Consider the following 26,760-nt stretch of genomic DNA (forward strand, 5'->3'; position numbering starts at 1 on the left):
GGGCGGGGGGGGGGAGCGAGTCTCTGACACTCGGTTAATTCTACTTAGTTACAGTGGATTGCTATTAAGTGAACAGTGCTTGGAGGTGCACCATGGATTCTGACTAAAGGAATGGGGAGCCTTTTATCTGCCAGCAGAGGCTGGCTCTCTGCCTTATTTCCATTTAGCTTTAAGGACAAACAAGAGGAAAGAACCTCTTTATGTGTACAATCTCTTTTTGTATCATAACGGAGTTTTAGCTGGGGCATCTCTTAACAAAGCAGAGTTGTTCTGGGCTGAAATCCTGGGAAGTCAGACTCATCACGGGGCCAGCAGGGGTCTGCAGCAGCTCCCCAAAAGGTCCAGGGGAAAAACACAGGAGGGGTCAGCATTATAAAGAACAGTCCTTAAAAAGTGCTAACAGGGTCAACTAGCAACAGGGTGTGACCAGAGTAAGGACGTGTATTCGGTATTACTTCACAGCTTGCTTTGACTTCCCTCTGTTCCTTAATTCTAGGTTCTTCTTCCTCTAATTCTATTTCTCCCTGTTGAGTGTCTTCTTATCCTCTCTTCCTCTATATTTTACTCCCTTCGTATCTTTCTCTTTTTCCTATGATCCCCCTCCTTTTTCATTTTCCCATTTTCCTTCCAAACAGGCATGACATAGAAATGCAAGATATGCTATGTTATTTATTGTATGTATTGAATTTTTATCTTTCCAGATCTTCTATTCTTCACACTTTACATAAAAATGAAATTTACCAGTACTTGCAAGTGCCCTTGTATGTATCCTTGTGACAACAACAACAAAAAATCCCCACTCCTGATATACAACTAAGAGGCATTTCCATCAAGTTCCCTCTCAAGTACACTATCATCAAAACTCACATGAATGTCCCTCTCCTTGACATGTGCATTACTTCATGAACTACAATCGATCAGAAGGTTCCATTTTTTAAATGCAAGGTAGGAGAAAAAATCCAACCCCATACTCTGTTTCTATACTTATCATTGTCTCCCCATACTTGGGTTCTAAAGCAGAGAACTTAGCTCATACTGTCCTTAGTACTCCGGTCAATTTTTCTTACTTTGCAGATGCACACAAAAGGGGCTATGGTCATATACTCTTTGCCTGGGCCTACGAAGCCTACAGTTAAGTTTCTGTTTAAGTTAGGGGTTCTTAACTTGGCCCTTTCCTGGCTCAAATCAGGGTTTGAAGGCTATGTGGCCCCCTGAAATGGCAGAGACAAAAGTGAAAGTGTTTTGTAAACTCTGAACCATGCTACAAAAGGTAAATCATTATTATTACAATATTATTATTATTGTTAAGTTTAGTCAAAGGTTTAGGAACAGCCTATTCGTGTATCTAGATATGAACATTAGAATAGTGGGTATGTTTAAATTAGGTAAATTGGACATAGCTTATACTTACAGTATGGACTACTTTGGATACACTGTACTAAGAGAGCCACTTATATGTCTTTAGCCTGAAGAAAAGTCCTATCTCAAAGCCTCATTAAGAAAAAAAAACAAAAACCTCAGTGAATGAGCATTTTTCATCTAATTATCAGAGTGCTCAATTATTTGATCCAGATATACATACATATCAGAATCTCTGGAGTGTGTCGGGGGAAGATACAATTTTTTCTCCCCAGATATTACAGATTTAAAGTGATCTTTCTCCACCCTCCCAGTCATGACTCTGGGAGGCTGTGCACGTGAATAGTGTGCAAGCAGAATAAAGAGAGAAGCAAAAATCCACCCGCACTGCCTAGAACTGCTGACTAAACTTTAATTAGAAAGCTTCATTTTCATGAATCATCATGGTGGCCTATACTTTCAGAGAAACTTCGCAATATATAAGTTTGTCTCTATCTCTTGTAAGGATCCGGAATGAGGACAACTCAGTGGAAGGAAAGAACTGAGGCCTGCAATCCATTCACTTCCTGTGGAAGCCTGCATTTCTGGGGTGGTGGAACAAAGGAGGGAAGGAGACTCTAGGTAAAGAGATGAACACTCTTGCTAGGCATAAGACACCTTGTCTCTGAAATGCTCGTCAGAGAATGTCTGGGGCTAAGGATTACCTGTGGTAAATAGAATCCAGGATCTTTGAGGTATGGCTCGCTTCCTGGAGGAGGTCATGGAAGCTATACGACTCCTTGAGGCATACAATGGAGACGTCTTGTGACTGCAAGGCTCCCCTTTGTGTGTGGGATCCCACAGACCTCATGTCGATACCTCATCTACTCTGGGCCACAGGTGCATTTCTGATGTGGGAAGCTGCCCTTGAAAACCCAGACCTTTTTGTTTCAGCTGAGCCTTTAGATTGCCTGTATCCTTGTAATTATTTAGTAAAGCTTGGTACTAGGTAAGAAGATCGCTCTGATTTGTAGGAGTGTGATTTGATAATCTGATTCTGTATGTTAGCGCCTTCCACAACTCATAGCCCCTGAAAGAACAGAGGTAATCACTAATTGGGCTGTAAGGACTGTATGCAGTTTCCTTTTATGCCATGCTTTGTTGCTTCTCTTGAAGCTCAGCCAGTTGGAGAAAAACATTATCAATTTGATTTCTTGGTGCCTCGGAGTCTTCTTGCAGTTGGTCTCACTAGAATACTTATGTAAACTAAATTTCTCAATGATCAATCACAGAATCAGAGGAGGCAGGCAGGTTAGAAGTCATCCAGTTGAATGCTCTACAGCCCGAGGAAGGCTCTACATGCACTTGTTGTATGGTCACTAATTTTCTGCAAAAGGGCACATGCCTAATACTGCTTTCTGAGGATGCCCCCCCCCCGCCTTTTGTCATTATTTAGGAAGGGTCTTTAATAAATTGTGCCAAATTTCTCTCTTTGTAATGTTGCTGACTGGTCCCGAGGCCACTCTTTACTGGACTATTCTGGAAAGTTCCTTTTGTGTCACTGTATGGCATCATCTCTACATAGGACTATTCTCCCTATTCTGATGCCCAGGACAGTGGTACAGATAGGCTCGAAGTTGAGGAAAAGCCATAGAGACAAGTGGGGAACAGAGTACAAATGGTAGTGGTTGAACATCAACCCCAAGCACATGCACCAGGTACCCAAGTGTTACTCCGGTTCAAAAGGAGAAAAGTCCTCTTCCTTCATCAAACTTCACTGTTCTATAAACTCAATGTTCAGAATTTTTAGTTTTCCCTATCTGATGATGCTGTTGAAAGAGATCAATGTGGGAAAGTTCAAAAGGCAGGCTGTCTCAAATCCTTGAAGAAGTAAATATTCACAATAATGCCCAAGGGTCTGAGAGGTTCATTTAGTTGAATAAAGCGGTTTACTGCTGTATCATAAGAAAACTCAAGATCACATTGACTGTTCTGGTATTAAAGAATGCTTTTAAATTCCAAAGCACAATACATAATAAAAAATTTTATATTATGATACAAACTCAAAACTAATAGAAAAATGGGATTAAAAAAAAAAAACCACTAGAGTTGTGGGTTTGAATCCTTTAACATATTATGGTTGGTGACTGAGAAGACCCATGTATTAAAAAGGCAACCCACTGAAGTGGGTATTTATGATATGATTGAATGCCACCAAAGCAGAAAGCTGTATTGCTCTAAATCTATAGGCAAGTGGCCCAGTGCATGGCTCCTGTGATTTTTCCTCTTTATTCCTTATTTTGAGCCACTGGTTCCTTACAACAACTTGACTTAGAACAATGGCCACCATTTGCTTGGGAGATCACACACTGGCCTGAAGCAAATATATTTAGCAGGAGCACTGTGCTTTTATATCTATTCCTTCCTCTGTTCTGGGCGTTTTGTCAGATTAATTGGCCACATAACAATTCGCTATCACCAAAAGACAAAGTAAAGAACTAATAAGGCACATCTGCTCAAAATAAAGATTGAACACACAACAAACCCCCAAATCTGATTCTTCATGGTTGCTGAGCTATCAAATCCCCCTCTGAACAAAAGTCATCAGAAATGGTAAAGACAGCAGTACTATGTTAAGCTGTAAGCCTGTATTAATAGATAAATGCATGTTTCAATATTTTGAGTTTCTAGTTGCTACTTTGGTTCCACTAAAGCACTAAGACAGACATGCTCCTTGTAGCAAAGACTGGCAATAAGGTCATCATCAGTTCAAAAAGCAGGTCACTTTATGTGATTTGTCACTTCCTTCTTTTATTTCCACCTTGACCTCTGAGGAGTCCATATGAATGACGTACCTGGCAACAGCTTCACTGTATACAAAACCAGCGTCAGCTCGTTTTACGATTTCAAAACACAGGTCTGCTCCATCCATACTGTGGAAAAATATGAAAAAGAATGTCAGAGGAAATTCCAGGAAGAAAACATTGAAAATGAATAGGCTGTAATGAAGTTATTAGTTGGCTTACAGCTAATGATTCTTTTTTAAGATTTTATTTATTTATTTGACAGAGAGAGAGAGAGAGAGAGGGAACACAAGCAGGGGGAGTAGGAGTAGGAGAAGCAGGCTCCCCGCCAAGCAGGGAGCCTGATGTGGGACTTGATCCCAGGACCCCAGGATCATGACCTGAGCCAAAGGCAGATACTTAACGCCTGACCCACCAAGTGCCCCACAGCTAATGATTCTAACAAGTTATTTTAATCTCCTTATTTTCAATGAAAAAGAGACAAATTATAAAGGATATTATAACCATCTTAACACTGAAAATCTACATGGGAAAACATAAAGAACAAGCAAATGGTAGCATTAAATAACATAAGGTGTCAAAAATTCACCCTGTTTCCTTTAAGTTATTGCAACAAAAAGTCTCAGAAAATGGCAATGCTGGGGATTGTGGGCACATTTTTGAGTCAAGTTCCAAAATTATCGCTACCTAGTCATGTCATGCAATATTTTAAGAATCCACAAGGATTCTAAAATATTTCACTATACTTATCACCACTAAATGGGAATTCAGGCTGTATACCATAGAAGGAAAAAATAGCTAATTCATAATTTATTTTTGCTTACACTTCCATTACCAAAGTAACTGCTACCAACATATTCTAACACACTGATGTGTTGGTGACGGAATGGTACTATTTTGCCACAAACTTAAATATGGGTCTTTTTAAATTTCTCAGCAGATCAGTAAGGCCTCTTGTGTCGGCCACACCTTGCCTCTTCTACCTATCCTATCTAATGGCTCTTCAAGGATACCTCACTCTCTAGGCAGGCTAGTGTTACTACTATCCCCTGAACATACTGTTTTCTTTTTTCTCAGATGCTTCTGCATGTATTGCTCCTCATATTCAAAACCTACCTCAATCCAAGGTCCCATTCCAATCCCACCCTTCCCAGAAAGCCCCCTCAGTGGATTACCAGCCACATAAAGGCTTTCATTTGCTTAAATTCTCTAACAACCCTATATGTCCATATCATTGTATTTGGCCCTTACATACGCTTAGCATTTTTTAATACATATATATGAGACTTTGCCAGATCATATCTATTAATGAAATTATTCAAATATTAATAGTTGGCCAATATCTTTATAATGCTTTCAGGCTTATGAAGTGTTTTCAAATGCAGTATTTCACCCATTCACTTATTCAGGAGCTAAAACTGCAATAGATCTGTTACAGGTATTACACTGAAGATATTGAGACTTCTAGAAGGGAAAGTAGAGAAACTATTCATTACTATTACTAATAATTACTAATTAGGCATTAATAACAAATAATCACTAATAATATTATTCATCAAGTATCACGGGAAACACTCCTTGTTCTATCTCCATTCTCACAGTCACCCCATGACATCAGCATCCTTATCATTCTCAAATAATCTAAGTAAACAAGTATGTGACAGGGACAGGATTCATATGTGTATCTATACTCAATGCTCTTCCCGTTGTCTACAGCTACATCTGCTAGGTGTGAGCAAATGCACATAGGCAAGATCAACAGTGCAACAATAGGGTAGTAGCCCTAAAGAACGAGTATGTTTTATACTTTCAAAATACTCCTGGGGCGCCTGGGTGGCTCAATGGGTTAAGCCTCTGCCTTCAGCTCAGGTCATGGTCTCAGGGTCCTGGGATCGAGCCCCGCATTGGGCTCTCTGCTCAGCAGGGAGCTTGCTTCCCCCTCTCTCTCTGCCTGCCTCTCTGCCTACTTGTGATCTCTCTCTCTCTGTGTCAGATAAATAAGTAAAAATTAAAAAAAAAAATACTCCTACCCAATACCCAGCAGAAGACTGAGAACACAGTAAAGAGTCACGAGTAACTGACTATATTATTTATTTTAAAATTTTTATTATTTATTTTTTAAAAAGATTTTATTTATTTGATAGAGAGAGACAGATCACAAGTAGGCAGAGAGGCAGGAAGAGAGGGAGGGGGAAGCAAGCTCCCTGCCAAGCAGAGAGCCCGATGCGGGGCTTGCTCCCAGGACCCTGGGATCATGACCTGAGCCGAAGGCAGAGGCTTAACCCACTGAGCCACCCAGGCGCCCTGACTACATTATTTAAAACTTGGTGTGGTTTTAGGTCAGTGCAAACACTTTCACATTTATACAAAGCTTTACAACACTTGCCTGGTTTCCAATTCACAGCAAATGAACATTTTCGAATGTCAATGCATAAAATGATCTTTGTGATGGCCTAGTCTACTCTGAAGTAGGGTAGTGACCATTTTCTACCATCAGAAATAAACCCTGAATGAACATGGTCAGATATCTTGTGAACAATCGTGATCACCTGTTAGACTAGAAGTCCTATAAGCAGAGCTGTACTTGTCCTATAGGTCAAGGGGCACATACAATAACACTTCTGACACATTCCTGGCAAAAAGTTAACACAATGTACCTGCTCCTACTAATTGTGAAAGTATCCTTTCCTCTCTACCTCACCTCCACTAGGAGGACTATTCTTTTTGAATCTTGCCAATCAGATAGGAGGGTTAAAAAGTCACAGTTGCTTTAGTTTGCACTTCTTTGATTGCTAGATGATGAATACTTTTCAATTCTTTGTATTGGGAGGAGGAAAAAAATACTATTTTTAAAGCATCCTGCGGTTTAAGCTGGTTGTTTGACCTAGGAGCACTAAAAGATCCCTGACAATGACGGAATTACAGTTTTTGTTTGGACGGTCTCCTTTTTAATTGTGGAATGTGAGGACGAGCATGTTCAGCTCAGATGAGAGAAGGTTTAGGCAAAGGAGAGCTCAACTGATTGCATCACCAAGCAGTAAGAGCCTGGGGCCTGGGAGCTCTCCTGAAAGCTAGAGGAAGATTTTTTTGGAGGGACCTAGAAGAAGGGAAAAAGGAATCTTAGGGGTAGAAGATAGTCAAGTGGTGAGAGGTCAATGCTTAAAGAGGGAACCAGTCAGTGAGAGAAAACTGGGAATTATTTACTGCCCTGTAATGTAACTACCAGCATGGATCAGCCCATTTCTTTCCTTGTCATTTCTGAAATACTGCTATTTGAAATGATAGTCTCTACACATGTACAGACACACGTATTTTCAGGTTTCTACTCTTTCCTACTGACCCAACTATTCTTGTATCCAGTAACCATACCATTTTTAATACTGTGTTTTTTATTTTATTTTTAAAGGTAAGCTCCATACCCAACATGGGGCTTGAACACATGACCCTGAGATCAAGAGTCACATGTTCTACTGACTGAACCTGCCAGGTACTCCTATAATAGCATATTTTAGTATTTGGAAAAATAAGTCATTTCATTATTATTCTTTGTCAATATTTTCTTCTGAATGTTTTTTCTCTCTGCTGAATTTTAAAATCAGTTTGTCAAATGCTAAACACTTTTAATATTTTGGTGGAGACAGTATTATATTTATAAACTTGTAGAAATTAACATTTTTCTCATATTCTCATCTACAAAAATGATACTTCCTTTCATGTCTCTAAGTTGCAATTTTAAGGTTTTCTTTATACTGGCTCCAAATATCGATTATTAGGATTTTTTCCCTAGGATACTTTCAGTTTCTCTTATAAATGGGATCATTTTGCCACTGTACTTTTTTTAATACAATAGTCCATAACCAGGAGTACCAAACAAAATCACCCGTGTAATTTTTAAAGATGCAGGCATGTTCTTTGAGGAGCTAGTCTGAAAGTCAGTCATCACTGTGAAAGTAATCTTCTAATAAAGCTGTTTGATTAGTTATTTGTATCACTGATATTAAAGTAAAAGAGGCAATTCATTAATTTTAAATTTTATGAGATATGGAGAAACCAAAAATAGTATTTACACAAATTTTACTCATCACTGAAATTTAAAAAATATATGTATTCATAATATAATCTACATATAACACTTTGAACAAAAAGTTTGATGCCTCAAATCTTTGATAATCTTTATTTGTTAATACTTCTAAAAACAAGTGTAAGGTTTCTTTTATTACTTTTCTCTTTGCTTCCCATCTTAAGGTGTTTCTAGGGCTGCCAAGCTTCAAAAAGTGTGTTCTAAATTTCCTCACTTGGTTCCATTCCGAGGGAGTAAAATAAGAGGAAGAAGAGACCTTGCTTTAAAAGGGTATGGGGGAATGCTTCTATCCTATACACAGAGAAAAACTATAGGAGGTTTACTCTGACTTGTAAAAAAGTGGTGGGATCATGAATGATCTTAGCTTTCCCTTCCTTTCATCTGTCTGAATTTTCAAAATTTTAGAATAAAACACGTTTTACTTATATAATTAAAAAAATACCCAAATAGATACGCCCAATAAAACAGATCACAGGTCTAGAGGCAAAATGTATGGGTGGTCATATGTGGAAGGGATTAGAATATGCCACCCCAAAATATGCCACTTTGGCATAGGATGATTTTGAGCTGAAAGCAATCAAACAACAGCAGGAAGAACAGGAGCAACAGAAAGAACTCTCCCCTGTCCTCCATTCTGCCTAAAAATAGGGTTGAAATTTCCCTTTGCAAAGGTGTTCCCCTCTCAAGTACTAGGAAGACAACTACTCTGATCTGTATGACAAATTTTACTAAACAAATCTTATTCACTACACATTTCTTAGTCCCCTTCCCACCACTTACCTCCAACCTGAGACACCCAAACTCCCCATGTCTTCCCTTGTCTAGTCGCTTCATACTTTATTATTCTTTGTTAAAATGGTATAGAAGTGTCTGGGTCTAACTCCCTCTTTGTGGTTTTCACTTTTTTCCTGTGAGGCTGACCCCTCACCCCACTAGTCCTGCTGTGTACAGACAAAATAAATATTTGCTCTTGTTAGCCTCAGGTTGGTCAGTTTAATTCACACACCTAGTCACTTAACCCTCTTCTATAACGTATTTTCTGTAAAAGCAGAAAAAGAGGGGGCTTGTAGCACGGAGACTCACACTTGATTGAATGAAGAAATGCTTCTCAACTTAAGTGTGGTGAAGGACCAGTGTTTCCCCCTCAGGTATTTATAAATTGGTACTTTTATAAAATACTAGATCATATGCTATGATTTCAAAGCTATGTCAAATCGCTCTAACATCTTCTAAATGTTTACTCTCAATTTCTGTCCTTACCTCATTATAGACTGGTAATTGTTGGTAGGCTGGAACTCATCTGCAAACTATTCTTTGAGGAGCACTGTAAAGGCCAGACCGAATCTGAATTTCTCTGACCAGCATTTGCTCTGAAGGTGACAAAAACAACTACAGAACTGGATGAATTAAAAGAATTTTTTTTTAAATCTTTAAGAATTAACAGTATAGTGAGTGAAAAACAATCTAGTGAGGATGGGGAAATGTTCTGAGCTCAAAGAGGTGAGCAAGAGCTGTGTCTCCCCTTGGGGTAGGTAGTGGGCCAAGAAAAAGGAGGCTGCCATGAAAGGGGCAGGGTGGATATTTGGGGAACTCTGAAGAAGGGGGGAGGCAGACTGACAGGGTGGGTCCTGACTCTGGGAGGGTGAGATGTCAGACTGACAGGGTCCAGCTGCCTTTGCGCTAGGGTGATCTGAGAGATGAGACAGAGCTAATCTTTTGGCTTACCCCAGAGGAGCCTGCCAAAGGCTAACGACATGATAAAACACCCTACACTCTGGGCTGGGGTGATAAAGAGGTGTATTTTTTTAAAAGCGGGGTACAGAATACATTCTGGTATGGCTTATTAGTAGCATAGAAAAATCCCAGTGTCTACCATGAAGTGAAAAGCTCCACTTAAAAACTTCAGTTAGGATCAACAAATTATTAAAAAAAAAAAGTGACACCATAGATTTGAAAAAGCAAATAGGAATTTCTGAATGAAACAATCTAATGGCAAAATTAAGAACTTAAGCAGATTAGGTTAGCTGAAGAGAAAAATTAGTGAACCAGAAGATGCAGTCAGATTGAAGCATGGAGAGACAAAACATGGAGAATATGAAAGTGAGGATAAGAAAAGATTACAGTGAGAAGGTCAGCATCTATTTTTAATTGAAGTTTCAAAAGTGAAAAGAAGGGTGGGCGCCTGGCTGGCTTACTTGGTGATGCATGACTCTTGATCTTTAGGTTTTGAGTTCGAGCCCCACAATGGGTATAGAGATTACTAATAGGTAGTAAACAGATAAATACATGAAAAAAGTGAAAAGAAAATGGAGCAGAAGCAATACGGAAAATATAATGTCTGATAATAAGCCAGAAATGATGAAAGATCTCAAAAACCACCAAGCAGTAAAGAAATTTATAGTTAGTCACGTATCTGTGAAAACTGCAGGAAACCAGAGAAAAATAGAAAAGCTCAAAAGCAGTGAAAAGGAAGAATGGACTATTAGACTGAAGGCTGAGTTCTCAATGGCAACAGTGGAAGCCAGCATACAGTAAAAAGGGATCTTAAATCAAATTAGCTGCCAACCTAATAAAATTCTCTTTTCACACACACACACACACACACACACACACACACACACACACAAACCCTAAAGAATAACGGTGAAAAAATTTTTTTCAGATAAGCAAAGAAACCAGGAGAATTTGCCAGCAGCATACTTATCCCTAAGGGAAATACAAAAGAATATTCCTCAGGTAGAAGGAAAAATGAAGGCCAATGAAAACTCAGAGATGCAGTGAGGCATGAAAAACATAAAATGTAGTAACTATGTAAGTGAACCTAAATGAACAATGATTATACAAAACAACTATTTTCTCATTCTCTCTCTGGACAGAGAGACCATATAACACAATAACTATTCTGAGAGACAGAGAGAGAGACTGACCTTAAATAAAAATACTTGACAACAATAACATATAGGTCAGGAGGCATACTGTAATTTCTAGGACAACCACTAAGTTCTCTAACTTTTTGACGTCAGAGCTCTTTTGTACTTAAAGATTATTGAGAACCCCAAATGGATTGTGTTTGTGTAGGTTTTGTCTATTAACATTTGCCACATTTAAAATGAAAATCCAAAAATCTGAAAAACCATTTATTTTAAAAGAACAATAAACCCATCACATGTTAACAGAAATAATATTTTTTCATGAAAAATAAGTATCTATTATAAAACAAAACAAATTTAGTGAGAAGAAAGGAACCGTTGGATATTTTGCAAATCGTTTTTGACTTCTGGTTTAATAGAAGACAACTAGATTCTTGTACCTGCTTCTATATTCAATCTGTTACAGTATGTTATTGGAAGAAAATCTGGCTTCACACAGATATGTAATTGGAAGAAGGAGGTATATTTTAATTGCTCTTGCAGATATGTGAGAATATACTTCTTTGATACTGTACAAAAGACTCAAAAAGTGGTAGTTTCTTTCTTTCTTTTTTTTTTTTTTAAAGATATATTTATTTGAGAGGGAGCGAGCAAGCAAGCATGTGCACACACGTCCACAAGTGGTGGCTGGGGGGAGTGCAGGGAGAGGCATATGGAGACGGAGAAGCAGGCTTCTGCTTAGCCTGATGCAGGGCTTGATCCCAGGGACCTGGCATCATGACCTGAGCTGAAGGCAGATGTTTAACTGACTGAACCACCCAGACACCCCCCAAAAGTGGTAGTTTCTTAAAGGTAAACGGCAACGTGGATTCTGAAACCATGTCAATGAATTTTTTGGTACTGTATCACATTATAATCTGTTCAGTCTTGTTCTTCGAATGGATCTTTCCTTTATGGGTGCATGACTTTATAACATCACACATTAGTCAACTGAAAAATACTGGTTCACTGAGTTATGCAGATTTTCTAAACATTGACACATTTCATTACACGGTATAAAAAATCCATATTCATTTGCATCATCATTGATTACATTAGAAACATTAAGTCCTGGGAAGCTGTTAAGGTCATGGTAGCAGGTACAACTTTTCCAAAATTATAATTTTCACTTGAAAATTTGAATTTCATCATTGGTGACACTACTGTGAGTGGTTTCCCTTGAAGCAGCAGGCTCATTTCATTTTTGATTAAATGTATGCTACATACCCAAGTTTGAGTAACCATGGTTTGTTAGTCATTCTTTCAAGTAAAAATGATGCTACATATGCACGAACTCTAGTTCAGCTTACAACTTGAGATAGCACACAAGTGCTTTTCGAGAGCCAATGAAATTTTAAGGCTTATAAGCACTCAGTGTATGATCCCTAATCACAATGAGTTATGTTAGAAATAAATTAACATAGTAAATAGGAAATCCCCCAAATGATTGCTTGGAAATTGAGAAGTACATGCTAAATAACCTATGGATCAGAAGAGAAATCAAATTAAAAATTATAAAATATTTCTAACAATAATGATAAAAGTACATCTAAAAATGGTGCAGGATTGGGGCATTATGTTTCAAGATTAGCATGCTGCCATCATTAGACCCACAAATATAGAAATAGGGATGAGGAGGTGGGGCACAGTTCCAATCTTCCAGTAGGAGAAGCTACCTACACGTGCGCACATACACACACACACACACACACACACACACACCCCTTGGTATTGGAGAAACTTTTCTTGAATCAGGTAGTCCATTGTTAAAGAAAAATTACATCAATACAACTTTTCTGCCTAGCAATTTTATGGTGCTTGACAAAACCCTTAAAAATGGCCATGTCCGTTGACCCAATAATTTCATTTTAAGAGAAACAATCAGGAATATTTGCCAAGTTTTAATGCTAGGGGCTTATGATATCTATTTATAATACAGAGAAGTATGAAACAATCTGAATAAATGTCTAACAATAGAGTTGTTAAATTGTGGTAAGTCCACAGGGTAGAATATTATGCTACAATTAAAATGATGCTGTAGAAATGTATTTATTGATGTAGAAAGATGGTCACAATATATTAAGATGTATAAACATATACATGTATGCATATATATATGCATGCAGATGCACAGAGAAATTTCTGGATATCAACAGGGTGTAAGAGTGGGTACATATTCAAAAATTTTTTTGTTTTATCCTTTGCTTAAAAGAAAAAAAGAACAGGTCTTACCATTTTTGTCATACTAAAAACAGCTCTAAATTGAAAAAAAATGCAAAATGTCCCTCAAGAATGCAACTAAAACAGTATGTTTTTAAACTTTAAATTACTGAAATATAACAGAAATATTACAAATACTAATGTACAATATTAGAAAATAAGAAAGCAAAAGTGACATTTTATCAGGATAATTGTTTTAAAAGAACAGTAAAGTAAATCCAGTGACAGTAGAAGGAAATAATATTGAGCAGAAATTAATGAAGAAAAAAAGAAATTAATAAAGAAAAAATAAACAATATAAAGCAAGGAAAAATAAAAAAAATAGGTTTTTTGAAAAGATTAATGAAACTGAACTGGAAAGTCCCCAACATTGGAAATTGAACAATATACCTTTATTATACAGATCTCAGGGTAAATTATTAGAAAATAAGGAAATATCTTAAGCTGAATAACAAAAATAAACATAATGTAGGTAAAGTAGTGATCAGAGGGAAATTTACTGCTGTAAATGCATGTATTAGGAAAGAAGCCTGAAAATTTATGAGCCCAGCCTCCATCTGCATAAGCTATATAGAGATCATCAAATTAAACTCAAATTAGAAGGAAATAAGAATAGAAATTAATGAAATGGAAAACAAACATATTAGAGGAATTAGTAAAAGCTAAAAGTTGCTCCCTATGAAATGATCAATCTTTGGCAAGACTGATTTCAAAAAAAGAAAGAGAAGACACATATAGCCACCAATATTAAGAATGAAAAAGGACATATTTCAAATCCTGCAGAGTTAAAAAGATGACGCTGAAACTTTGTGCCACGGATTTGAAAATTCATATGAAACTAACAAATTTCCCAGAAAAATAAAACTTATCAAAGTAAACAGAAAAATAATTAGGAAACCTGAATATTCTTTATTGATTAATGGAATTGAATCAGTAATTAAAAACCTTCTGGCATAGAAAACTCTAAGCTTAGATGGCATTTCTGACAGTTCTACTGAACATCTGGAGGAGAAATAAAATGAATAAGAAGCAGGAACAGTCTTCAATTCATTTTATGAAGCTAGTTTAATCTAGATACAAAAACCATTAAGGACAGCATGACAAAATTAAAGGAAAATCTCATTAATGAACACAGATGCAAATAACCCAAACAAAACAGCAGCAAATCAAACCCAGCAATACATAAAAATTATATCAGGACCAATCTGGATTTATCAGAGGACTGTAAAACTGTTTTAACATTGGGAATTCGATTAATATAATTCTAAACACTGAGACTGACTAAAGAAGAAAAAATTAGGATACTTTCAATAAATGCCAAGAATTTAATAAGATTATGTATTTAAACTTTATGAAATTCTTAGATCAAGAACAAGATGAAAATGCCTACTCCAAAAACTTATATTCACCACTATTCTGGAGGTCCTAGCCAGTGCAGTAAGGGCAAGATAAAGAAATAAAACCTGTTAAGAATTGAAAAAGAAGAAACAAACTGTCATTATTTGCAGATGGCATAAATTGCACTTGTAGAATATCCACAGTAATCTAAGGTAAAATCAGAATTAATCAGAATTTAGCAAAATTATTCTCAAACATGAAAAGAAAAATTTTAAAATTTGGGGATAAAATTTTTTTAAGAATGTAGAAATAAATCTAATAAAAAATGTTTTTTAAGAATGTAGAAATAGGGGGACGCCTGGGTGGCTCAGTTGGTTGGACGACTGCCTTTGGCTCAGGTCATAATCCCGGAGTCCCGGGATCGAGTCCCACATCGGACTCCCAGCTGCATGGGGAGTCTGCTTCTCTCTCTGACCTTCTCCTCGTTCATGCTCTCTCTCACTGTCTCTCTCTCAAGTAAATAAATAAAATCTTAAAAAAAAAAAAGAATGTAGAAATAGGGGCGCCTGAGTTGCTCAGTAGGTTAAGCCTCTGTCTTCGGCTCAGGTCATGATCTCAGGGTCCTGGGATCGAGCCCCACATCAGGCTCTCTGCTCAGCAGGGATCCTGCTTCCCCCTCTTTCTCTGCCTGCTTCTCTGCCTACTTGTGATTTCTCTCTCTGTCAAATAAATAAAATCTTTAAAAAAAGAATGTAGAAATAAATTTAATAGTATAGGACCTGAAGGGAGATAAATATGATATGTATTAAGAGAAATTAAACAGCTAAAATAAATGGGCAGAAAATTATCCTTTCATAGACCAGAAGATTGAATACTGTAAACAGCCACTCTTTCCCAAATTGTAGCAAGAATTCAACAGAATTCCAATCAAAATCCTAGCAGGTTTTGTGGAAGCTGTCAAGCAGAATCTAAAATGTATATGGCACTGTAAAAGGACAAGAAGATGTAAAATATTTTGGGAGAACAGTAAGGTGGGAAGATTGGCTCTACTTGATTTCAAAATTTCATAATATAAGGCTTAGTAATTAAGACTGTGCTACGGACAGTAGGACACACAGGACAGCAGAACATAACAGCCTAGAAACAGATCCATTCATATGTGCATGCTTGATTTACGATGAAAGGTGCCTGGATTGTTTTGGGCAAGAATACTTTCTTCAAATAAGTGTGTGCTCACGTAGTCACGTGGACCAGGAATCATGTGCCTGGATGTTCACAGCAGCACTGTTCACAACGGGCACCAAGTGTCAATGACCCAAAAGTCCACTAGTGGTAGGAAGCTTTGGTATATTCATACAACAGAATACTACACAGCAATGAAAAGAAATTAACTACAGGTACACAAAGTAATTTGGCTGAATCCTAAAGATAAAACACTGAGTGATCGAAGCAGACAAAGCAGAACACAAACTGTATGATTTCCTCTACATACGGTTCAAAAACAGAAATAATCTTAGTTTGTTGTAATAAATAAAGCTAGCATTTACTGAGTGCTTACTATGGGACAGGCATTTTCTAAGTGCTTTACATGCCTGAATCCATTTAATGGTTATGACAAGTGTCTGAGATAGATGTTATTACTACTCCTACTTAGGAGAAAATTGAGAAACAGCAAAGTTTAAGTGACTTGCCCAGGAAATCATACAGCTAGTAAGTGGCAGAGCCAGGATTCAAATTCAGGTAGTTTGGCAATAGAATCCATGAATCGTCCCTGCAAAAATGCTCAGGTTACAAAGAGGAAAGCTTCAAACTTCTGCTCAAGGCTCTGAGTTACTTAATGGAAAAAAAAAAAAGGGATTACAGCTAAGTAGGTAAAGTCACAGTACAAGGGAGGGCTCTGTATAACAAAGCCATTTTCATGCCTGTTATGAGGGCCCCATGCTCCAGAATCACCTAGGGACATCTTCAAAATGCAGAGCCTCTACCCCCACTGTTCCCGATGATACATGTGTCGATGCTGTGCTATCAATATTGTTTAAATGAATTCTCCATATTTCATAAGTTTGCCAATAAATGTTTGAATCCTGGCATATACAAATCAATCTCTATTGATTAGAAAAAAACCTTTAGTTCTCCTTTATTTTCTTCTAATTTGGGGCTTTGCTTGTGGTACCATCTTGATGTCTTCACAAATGTCCTGTAACCACCACCTTTTCCTGATCCCTTTGCTTTCTTTAAGCCTCTGCTAAGGATGACCTTTTTCCACTTCTCCACCTAGCTCTCTCCTACACTGACACAGATACCCTTCGCCAATGTTGTATAAGCATACATGTCTGCCTGTTCCAGCTCCCAGTGGTTTCCTCCACTGATCTCCTAGGGACCCAAGAATCTCTGCCTCTCTATGGTCCTTTAGATCTTTACTATTGGTTATTATTTATTTCATGGACAGACACCTGTGTGGTCTGCCCAGCTGTACTATGAACAACTTGAGGGCATCAACAGGTCTTTTGTGGTCAGCATAACATCCCACATATTGATGAATATTTACAAATATTTGTTGGTGGTAAATTCTTTTCCGAAAGAAAGAGGCATGCACACTTGACCTTTCTTTACCCTTTCCTTACTCTGAACTACTCCAATTTGGGGAAGGAGTTAGTCACAGCAGTGTGTATTAGAGTTTCAAAGGAAGGGAAGGGTAGATCTTTGAGGGATACAGACAGGGAGCAAGCAGCCTCTGAGATGGGTCCCAAAGATGACTCGGGGGAAGAGGAAGAAGAGGAGAATGGGAGAGTGAGAGAATGGGGACTACAAGGGAATCAAGAGGGCAGCCACTCAAGCCATTTCTTCTGACAAGTGAACAACAGTAAGGCCTAGAGCACAAGGAAATGAGTCAGCATGTTAGGCAGGTTTGGAGTAGATTGTGGAAATATTTAAGGGACTATAATTTGAGCTCAGCTGAGCTTTCCCCTCTCACCACTACTATAAACTGTATACAATCAGTTTCCTGCAGTATGAACTTGACCAGGGCCCCGAGAAGATACTGATACAGGATTGTTAACTGTGTTATGTAAGTAGATAGAAACCTTCATTTTCTCAATGGGGAAAGGGGATGTTCACTGTAACAAGAATTGCCGAATAAAGCAAATGTTGATATATTACGAAAGGCATTAAAATGACTGAGCATATCCCATACATCTATGTACCAAGTGTATTTCTTTTGGTGGGAACTGACTATTTCTGTCCTTGCCCATTTGTACATGAAGCTTAATATCATCCCTTTCATCACAGTGAGTTCTTATTGATGTTTAGTAGAATGGAACCCTTTTAAGTCAATATGAAAGTGGATTATTTTTCCAGGATTTTTCAATTTTAAATCTGTTCATGTTTTCCTTTGTGAATCCCAGTTCTTTGAAGTTGTAAAAGCTCTCCAAAGATCTGTTAAATAATTTTATTTTTTTGCTAGCTTTCCTATGATTTGATTTGTTTATATAAACTGTTCTGTCTGTGGTTTTCTTTCTTGGAGAGGGGGGTCGAATCTAAATCGACTTCTGAATTGCTAATTAGTTTTTCTCAATACTATTTAAAAACAAATCGTCCTTTTCCCTGGTATATTTCCTGCACAAGACCTTCTGCCCTGCTGGAAAGGTATGTCTGCTGTTTCCCTGACCTGGAGTGTTCTAGGTGGAGCCCCTGGCGGGTGTGCCTTATGGTAGTTTTGTGGCCCTGAAAGTTGAGCAGCACCTAAGAAGAAGACTCCCAGATTAGCTAAGGTCGGAAGGGGATTCCTCATTGCTCCCTGAGGGAATGAGTGTGCTAAGGTGGGGAGACACAAGGAGACAGAGCCAAGGAAGGGAAAGGTCACTGAGAGGGAATGCACAGCACATCCAACCAATCCCGCCACCTTGTGACTTTGCTAGGGACCAGGTGGGTACTGCTACTAAGCTGTTTCGGCCCGCAGGCCATGTGGCCTCCCTCTGCCTAGCCTCACCCCTAACACTCACAGGGCCTGAGGCAGGTGTACAAGTGGGAGCCCATGGCTCCATACACTGAAATGGTCAAGAGTTACAGGACAAACTTACTAAATGCTAAATATGTTCTAACTTTCGACTCTGACAAATACAGATTCATTAAGGACCTGGACGGTTAGATTCTAGTAGGAAATCTTGGGTTCCTCAGAATTCCTCACCATGAACGACATGGCATTTTGGGGTATCTGGCCCTTGGTATGCTTTTTGAGGCTCCCAGCACCATGTCTCTCACCTTACAGCCTCCTTTTGCTGGGGCTGATATCCCAAGGTACAAAAGCTGTCAGTCTCAGCAGAGATTTCAGAGACCACAGACTCCCCTGACAGTGGGGTCATGTTCTGTCACTTCTCCACTGATTTGGGTATCTTAATGCTGGGTTGGTTAAGGCTCTGAGTTACAAGAAACAGAAACCAACTGTGGCTGATTTAAGCAGCACAGGAGTTGACTAATGGGACCAGAGTGGTAGGGAGGCCTGTCACACCGAGACTGTGGTATGCAGCCAGACACAAAGCCCTGAATGGATCTGATGAAGGCACCGTGGCAGCTGATCTCCACCAGCTGCAAGAGCTTGCACTGCTGGCCCCATTAATGGCAGATGTTGGAAGCCATCCTGACTGTCACTGCTATGACTGGCCCAGTAATCATCCCTGCTGTCACCTGAGAGTGCCACATGGTCCCTGTTCTTCTTGTCACTAGCTATTACATCCTGGGTGGTTGTGTCTGACTCATGAAACTGATGTTGTATGTCCATATCTTAAATGCCAAGAAGAGCAAGTATCTGGCATTATTAGCTTCTACAGAAAAAGGTGGGCTCTGTCCCCATCAAGACTCTTAAGATGGGTGATTCTTCAAATACTGGAAGAGGGTTCAGATGTTGGACAGCTAAAAACAATGAGAAATGTTGCCTACTTACGGGTTCTGTTTGCAAGCCTACCTTTAACTGTCCGGGGAACCTCGATCATGCCACTTAACCTTTCTGGGTTGACAATGACTCCTCAATAGCATGAAGGGCTTTGGTTTGTAATCTCTAAGGTCTCTTGATATCCCACAGAATTCTGATTCTTTAAAAACAGACTGGCTTGAAAAAATTTGCTACTTCCAAAATTAAAATGCAGTCTAGGAGACTGTTCATCAAATTTTAGAAGCAGTGCTGTGTTAATGCCTGTCTAGATATCAAAGGTTGATTTGTCACCATTTCCAGGGTCCTAAATTTACCACTCTTTTCTTTTTGCCAGACCTTTTTCTCCTATCCAATGGTTTAAAGAACCAGCAAAGATCTCCTGACCCCTACTCAATGTTGCTTGACAATGGCGCCTCCTAGTGGATGAAGAAACTCCACCTACAAGAGATGGCAAATGGTCTTAAGATAGGAGGAACAGCAGATGTCTGGATTAGTTGTTTATGTTAACATGTCTCTCTGTATGGTTTTCTGAAATTCATAGAAAAGGCAGGCAGGCAATTGGGAACAACCCCTGTTCTGTTTACTAAGGAGGAACTTTGCTGTTAGCCCTCGGTGTTCTCACTAATCTTCACAGCTCAACACCTACCTCCCCAAACACCAACATACATATATTCATTCATTCATTCATTCATTCATTCATTCGTTATCTCCTTCATGTGCAGACATACACACACACATGCTTTCTCTTCCAGTTAAGGCTCTGAAAGAAGAGAAAAAAAAAAAGGAGGGGAAGGGGCCTCCAGACAGAATCATGATGAGTCACATTAGGGGGTTTTAGAACTGAAAGTTTAATGAAAAGACTTGCTTCAGGTCAGTAACTAATGGCAGTTGGGACCAGAATCTCAGCTTCTTGATTCTTGGCCCCCTGTATTAACTCCATGTTCTCTGTTCCCCTTTTTGAGGCAGGTGGTTACACTCCTCCCTTCCCCTAACATGGACATACATGCCTCGCTGAAAGCATAATGACAGGCTAACACTTTAAGAGGCTTTTTTTGACTGCAAATTACACGTGAAGGGAATCTCTCCTGTGCTTTCTTTTCAATTGACCAGGAGACAAGGTGTCACGGTGCTAGGTAGGAACTAACTTTTCAAGCTACCACAGTGTTGTCAACTCGAGGCCTACAGAGTTCACCTAAGACATTGGTTACTGTGTGGCCCCAGTCATGTCTGCAAAGGGGAAAGTGTCCAAAGGTCAAGAGGTCCTTGACCTCTCTTTTCTGCCCTACCCTCTCCCCTCCAACAAATCCTTTAACTTCATTAATTCTAAAAAAATAGTTACTATTGCAGATACCTTACATGTAATTTTTTATCTGCTGGATATATTAGTTTAGCTTGTTGAAACATGTTTTGCTCTTTTTTAAAGTTTCTTAGACTTTGATCTAGTCCTAACTTCTTTTTGCAAGCAAGAGCTGGGACAGTATCTGTGCTGCTCAACACCAAATCATCATCATCATATCACTTTACTCTTGGTCCTGCATAAGTTCCTGTAACTCTCGTGTGGGTGAGTATCTATCAGTCTTCCTGAAGTCTTTCTAGTTCTTCTTTTGGCCTCTCTCTCTCTAGCTCCTCAAAGCCTTGTCTTCCTCCAAAGGCAGGGTCCTCAGTGCAGACTCTGTCTGCCGAACAGGAAAGCTGCGAGCCTAGAGGCAGCACACCTTCCAAAGATGGAGACAGGAAGCTCACAATATGTTCCTTCTGGCCTTTTGTGGAATTCAAAGATTCAGGGTCATTCTTTCACCATTCTTCTGACTCGTCCTCTCTTTCAGCCTCGCAGAACATCTAAAGAACTGCATATAATCGTGCCAGACTCTGATGTGCGTGGTCTTGGAGATAAGAAAGGGGGGCTAATTTGGAAAATGATCTCATCTTGAATAACCAGACCACAGATTAAAACAATCACATGGTTAATTACTGATTTGCTGTTTTCATGTTACTGCCATTTGCACTCTGAAATCAAACTAGCTGGTATAGTTCTTACTTCTAGGCAAGTTCTGAGCTAATGAAATGTTAATGTTGGTACTTATAAAACTACAGATGTATAGATATAAATGAAAAGAGGCATAAAAATGGGTATCTTCCCAAGACTGGATTGCTCCAACACAGCAAGAAAAATGGAACCATTACCGTGCCCTCACGAGAAGAGTCCATCTGCGTGTGAATTATTTCTAAGTTTCAAACGTGACAAGAAAAAAAGAGGGAGTTCCTGAATGTTCAAATAACATCATGGCTAATTTGCAAACAGCAACAAAACTCTGCATGTGGACAAATAAAAGTCAGCAGTTAACTAGACTGAACCTTTCAGTATTACAGGAAGACACAGATATCTAAATTTATTATCCTCACAGACCAGGATTTTCACATTAGTCACCCCTCTGGGATAAGATCCTGAAGGCTCCTGTTAAATGCAGAGATGTTAATAGCTAATAGCAAAGACTTACTGAGCATTTAACTATACACCAAGTGCTATTTTAAATGCCTTACATGTAATAACTTATTTAATCCTCATAGCAACACAAGGAGACAGGTACTACTTTGCAGATGAGGAAATTGAGGCTTAAGACAAATGTCATATAACTTGTCCAAGGTCATATGGTTAGAAAATAGCAGAGGCAGGATTTGAACCTAAGCAAGCTGGTTCCAGAATCCTGAGCTCTTAACTTCTAATCCTGAGGCTTGATGACAAATAGAATTTATGACAATGAATATTATGCTCAAGACTTTGTAGACCTTTGATTATGAGAGTACTTTCACTTTTCATTTTGTTCTTGCAAGTTGGTAGGTTGAAACTGAGGTGCCAAGTGTTGAGGTGGGCCTTGTCCTAAAGGTAGTGACTCCTCAACTCCATCTCTAGCCCAGATTCTTCTCCTGGGGGCCTTACTCTTACAGGCAGCTGCGTACTGGCCACCTACAGGCAGGTGTCCCACAATCATCACACTCTCAGATGGTCCAAAAGTTGATTTGTCATTTTCTTCCCCAAACCTTCTTTCTATCTGAAGGGAATAGTCTTTCTTCACCTTGTGGAAGTTTAGGGCTGTCATCTGAGTAAGGCCTCTCCTCTCATCATTCCTTCTATGTTCTACAGAATTCCTGTTCATGTATATTGGATATTCTTGATAGGGCCTGCATGAGTCTTAGCTTCTCCTTCATACTTATCATCTCGAACTGTGCTTTGTTCTATACTGGTTCCTCAATACGGTCCTTCGCTTAGCCATAGTGATTCCCAGCACAGACAACACAGTGCACACACATGCTCTCTTCAAGATTTTACAAAATTTATGAAATAGAACAAACAGCCTCTTGTTCTATGGATGTTACCCCTTCCTTTAATCTTTTTGAGGACTTTGAAGTCCCTTTCAGATTCTTCTATTATTTCCATTTCCTTTAGACCCAATTTCCTATCTGTTGGGTTTGTTTCAGGATGTTTTTCCATGTGTGCTTTGAAATTTTCACTTGAGCATTAATCTTTTTTTTTTTTTAAACTTTTATGCGGCAATACTATCCTTTTTTTTTTTTAAAGATTATTTATTTATTTGACAGACAGAGATCACAAGTAGATGGAGAGGCAGGCAGAGAGAGAGGGAAGCAGGCCCCCCGCTGAGCAGAGAGCCTGACACGGGACTCGATCCCAGGACCCTGAGATCATGACCCGAGCTGAAGGCAGCGGCTTAACCCACCGAGCCACCCAGGCGCCCCGAGCATTAATCTTAAATGGGTGTTCCTTGGGTTTTTTTCCCCTTCTGTCCCCCTTTAGTTAGCTACCTAGCCTTCTACGATGGCTACAGCTCTTCTCAGCCACTGTTTGAGGCTGATGGGCTCTGTCCCACCCCTGAATTTCTCACGGGGAGCCAGACTCCAGTTCCCTTCCCTTAGGGGCCCTTGGTCCTTATTACAATGAGGAAGTTGAACTCCAAATCCCATCTTGCCTGGAATTATTTATGGACCCTCTACTACATTTTTCATACCAAGTCTAAAGGGTCTCTCTCTCTAATGCACAAATCTTATTATGTTATTGCCTTGGTAAAATTACTTCATGTCTCTATCACCTACAGAATAAAATTTGAAGTCCAGTCAAACGTCACCTCTCCTCAGAAAGGGCTCCTGTGAACACCCTGTCCTCATAACTTTCTATCTCTGACCCGGCCCTTGTTATTCATAGTCCTCTCATCACTACTTGCTATCGTTACTGCATACTTCTTTGTCAGTGTGTCTCTTCCACTAGAATTGAAGTTTCACGTGGGCATGGACTTTGAATTACTCACTGTTAAATCCTCAGCACCTAGAACAGTGTCTGGCACATTGTACGTATTCTATAAAAACTTGTGAATGGATGAATTAAAATCTTTAACAAGGCATCAAAAGCCCTAGATGTGTGGCACCTGGTTGGCTCAGGTGGAAAAGCATGTGACTTTTCATCTCAGGGTCGTGAGTTCGAGCCCCATGTTGGGTGTAGAGATGACTTAAATAAATGTACAAACAAACTTAAAAACAAAAACAAAAACTAGCCCTAGATGTATCAGCACAAGTAAGAGTGCAGGCACTAGAGTTAAACAGCCTAGGATGGAATCCTGGCTGCAGCATACCAGCTTTGTGACCTTGAACAAGTCACCACTTCCTAAGCTGCAGTTTTCTCATCTATAAAATGGGCATGGTACCTAATCTAAGTGGGTTGTTGAGAGGAAGTGAGAAATAATCAAAAAGTATAAAGTGTAGCATTGTAGTCACATCACTGGTGGTTTTATTATTATATGTTCAAACTCATCTGTGGTCATTCTCTCATCCTGCACCTTGCTCCAAAGTAAGAGCCCACCATGATTAATAGTGCCCAACAATATAAACTATATGCATTTCTGGCCATTCCACGTGTTCTCTGCCCTGCTTGTAATGTTTTCCTCCTTTCCCACTAATGGTCAGTTTGCCTTCCATATTCTATTCAGCTCTCCCACCTAGAAGCCCAGCCCAAGCATGTAAACAGCAGTGGGCTTTTATTTGCCTCTGGATGGGACATGGAATAGATCATTGATTCAAAAGGAGGTTATCCAGGGCACTTGGCTGCCTCAATTGGTAGAGCACATGACTCTTGATCTCAGGGTCATGAGTTCGAGCCTCACATTGGATGTACAGATTACTTAAGAATAAAATCTTAAAAAAAAAAAAAAAACCCAACCAAACAAAAGGAGGTTACCCATAGAGGGTCAGGTCAACAACTTAGGCTACTCAGGGTTCTAGAAAAGAGGGAGACTGAGAAAAATCAGATAAATTCACCCACTCATTCATTTGCATTGCCTGTCTGTCTGCCTGGAATGAAGTAAGTAAGAAAACAGAAAGAAATAACTTGGACTTGAAGGCCATGCAGATTTGGGTACTGGGGAGCCTGTTTGGAGGATATCTGCAAGTCCTTGAATAAACTGGGAAAGGTGTTCTTTCCAGAGTAAAATAGATGCAAAGTCCTGAGGAATGAAGGGAGCAGTGACCTTGGTTCCTGAGGTCGTTGTAGTTCTTATGAGGACTGGATGCATTCTGTTTTCTTTCTTTAAAGTTCATGAGGCTTCCGTATCTTGACATCTTTAATACTTTGGTCTGGTCTCACCCCTGCCACTACCACTTGGCAAACTCCTGTCATCCTTCAAGTCTCAGTATTCCTCCTCTATGAAGGCCCTCGCCTTTCCTTCTTCTCTCGCTCCCTTCTCATTGTAGTTGCTTCCATATCTATCCATCTCTGTCCTGTGCTTCTAGCTATGTCTCACAGGTAGTAGGCATTAAGAAACAAAATTACTAAATGGATAAAGTTGGTGGCAGAGTTAGGACAGCAGTAGAGATCTCTACACTTGTCCTGCAACATCTCACTCACTCTCTCCTTCACTAAGGAGATGGGCACCTAGAGATGCCCACCTAGAGATCTCTTATCACCTACAGATACCAAATGGGAGCAAAGAGATATGGAGAGATAGCAAATAGGGGAGCACATCTAAGAACTGAGCCAGGATGGGAGCTCTGCCTAGTAAGAGTGCAGGACACTGGCTGAGGAATAAGGGAGTTTAGTGAAGGATGAAACTAAGGTGTGTCCAAACTTCATTTCCCCGCAACATTTTTCTTGATATAGTCTCTTTGGCTGGCTTCTCTCACACCTTGCTGCCATGGGCTTCCTTCCATCTCTTCAGCCATTCCTTCTCTGTCTCATTTGTTAGCTATTCCTCCTGTTCTCCAACCTTCCAAATTTGGGAGACCTTCCGTTCTCAAGTCCTGTTTTCTTCTCCCTCTCTATACTCTCCGAACCCAACTAAATAGTGACTATCCCCAAGCCTCCAGATCTTTCTCTCTCTGTGCTCTTAATCCACATATTCCACTTTGTTTTTTAGCAACTTCACTCAGGTGTCTTACAGAAACTTCAAAACTCAGCATATCCATCTCCACCATCTAATTCCAGGCACCATCATATAACAGGTGTTCGTTCAAGCCAGGGACCAGACTCAAATCTGTCTCCCGCTTCCTTACTTCCTTTATTCAATCATCAAATCCTGTCTATTCTAATTACTAAATATCTTCAGGTTCTATTCACTCTCTTTCATCTCTATTGACACTGATCTATCCTAGACATCAGTGTTCATGTTAGAACACTGTAATGGTCTCCTAATTTCCCCCACATCCAAATCCAACCCTACAGCAATACTGTAGCCAAAGAATACTTTAAAAAAGATGTCTGGTCATATAGGTTTTCTTGTGATGGCATCCACAATTTTTTGAAAGATTTTATTTATTTATTTGACAGAGAGAGATCACAAGTAGGCAGAGAGGCAGGCAGAGAGAGAGGAAGGGAAGCAGGCTCCCTGCTGAGCAGAGAGCCCGATGTGGGACTTGATCCCAGGACCCTGAGATCACGACCTGAGCCGAAGGCAGTGGCCTAACACACTGAGCCACCCAGGCGCCCCGGCATCCACAATTTTAAAATTCAAAATCCTTGCCATGTCTTAAATAGACCCATCAAGACTTTGCCCCTATTTCTTGGGAACCTCTTGAGCCCTCAATAATGTGCACAAGAAATATGAAAGATATCTTTAAGACAAGCAATACTTTCTAGAGTCCAGC

The 26,760-nt window shown here is 39.4% G+C and overlaps 1 protein-coding gene across 13 annotated transcripts in view; it reads right to left on the minus strand.

Annotated features, from left to right (window-relative positions):
- CASK (calcium/calmodulin dependent serine protein kinase) overlaps positions 1-26,760 on the minus strand; it is a 362,863-nt gene that overhangs the window by 184,184 nt on the left and 151,919 nt on the right. For all 13 annotated transcript variants that reach the window (XM_013057510.2, XM_004754920.2, XM_045089473.1 and 10 more), the window contains exon 4: positions 4,194-4,271. In XM_013057510.2, the coding sequence (XP_012912964.1) occupies positions 4,194-4,271 (78 nt within the window). The remainder of the gene's footprint in view (positions 1-4,193; positions 4,272-26,760) is intronic.

Source organism: Mustela putorius, unplaced genomic scaffold, assembly GCF_011764305.1.
Source record: "Mustela putorius furo isolate JIRA1106 unplaced genomic scaffold, ASM1176430v1.1 tig00003836_pilon_pilon_pilon, whole genome shotgun sequence".
NCBI lineage: Eukaryota > Metazoa > Chordata > Mammalia > Carnivora > Mustelidae > Mustela > Mustela putorius.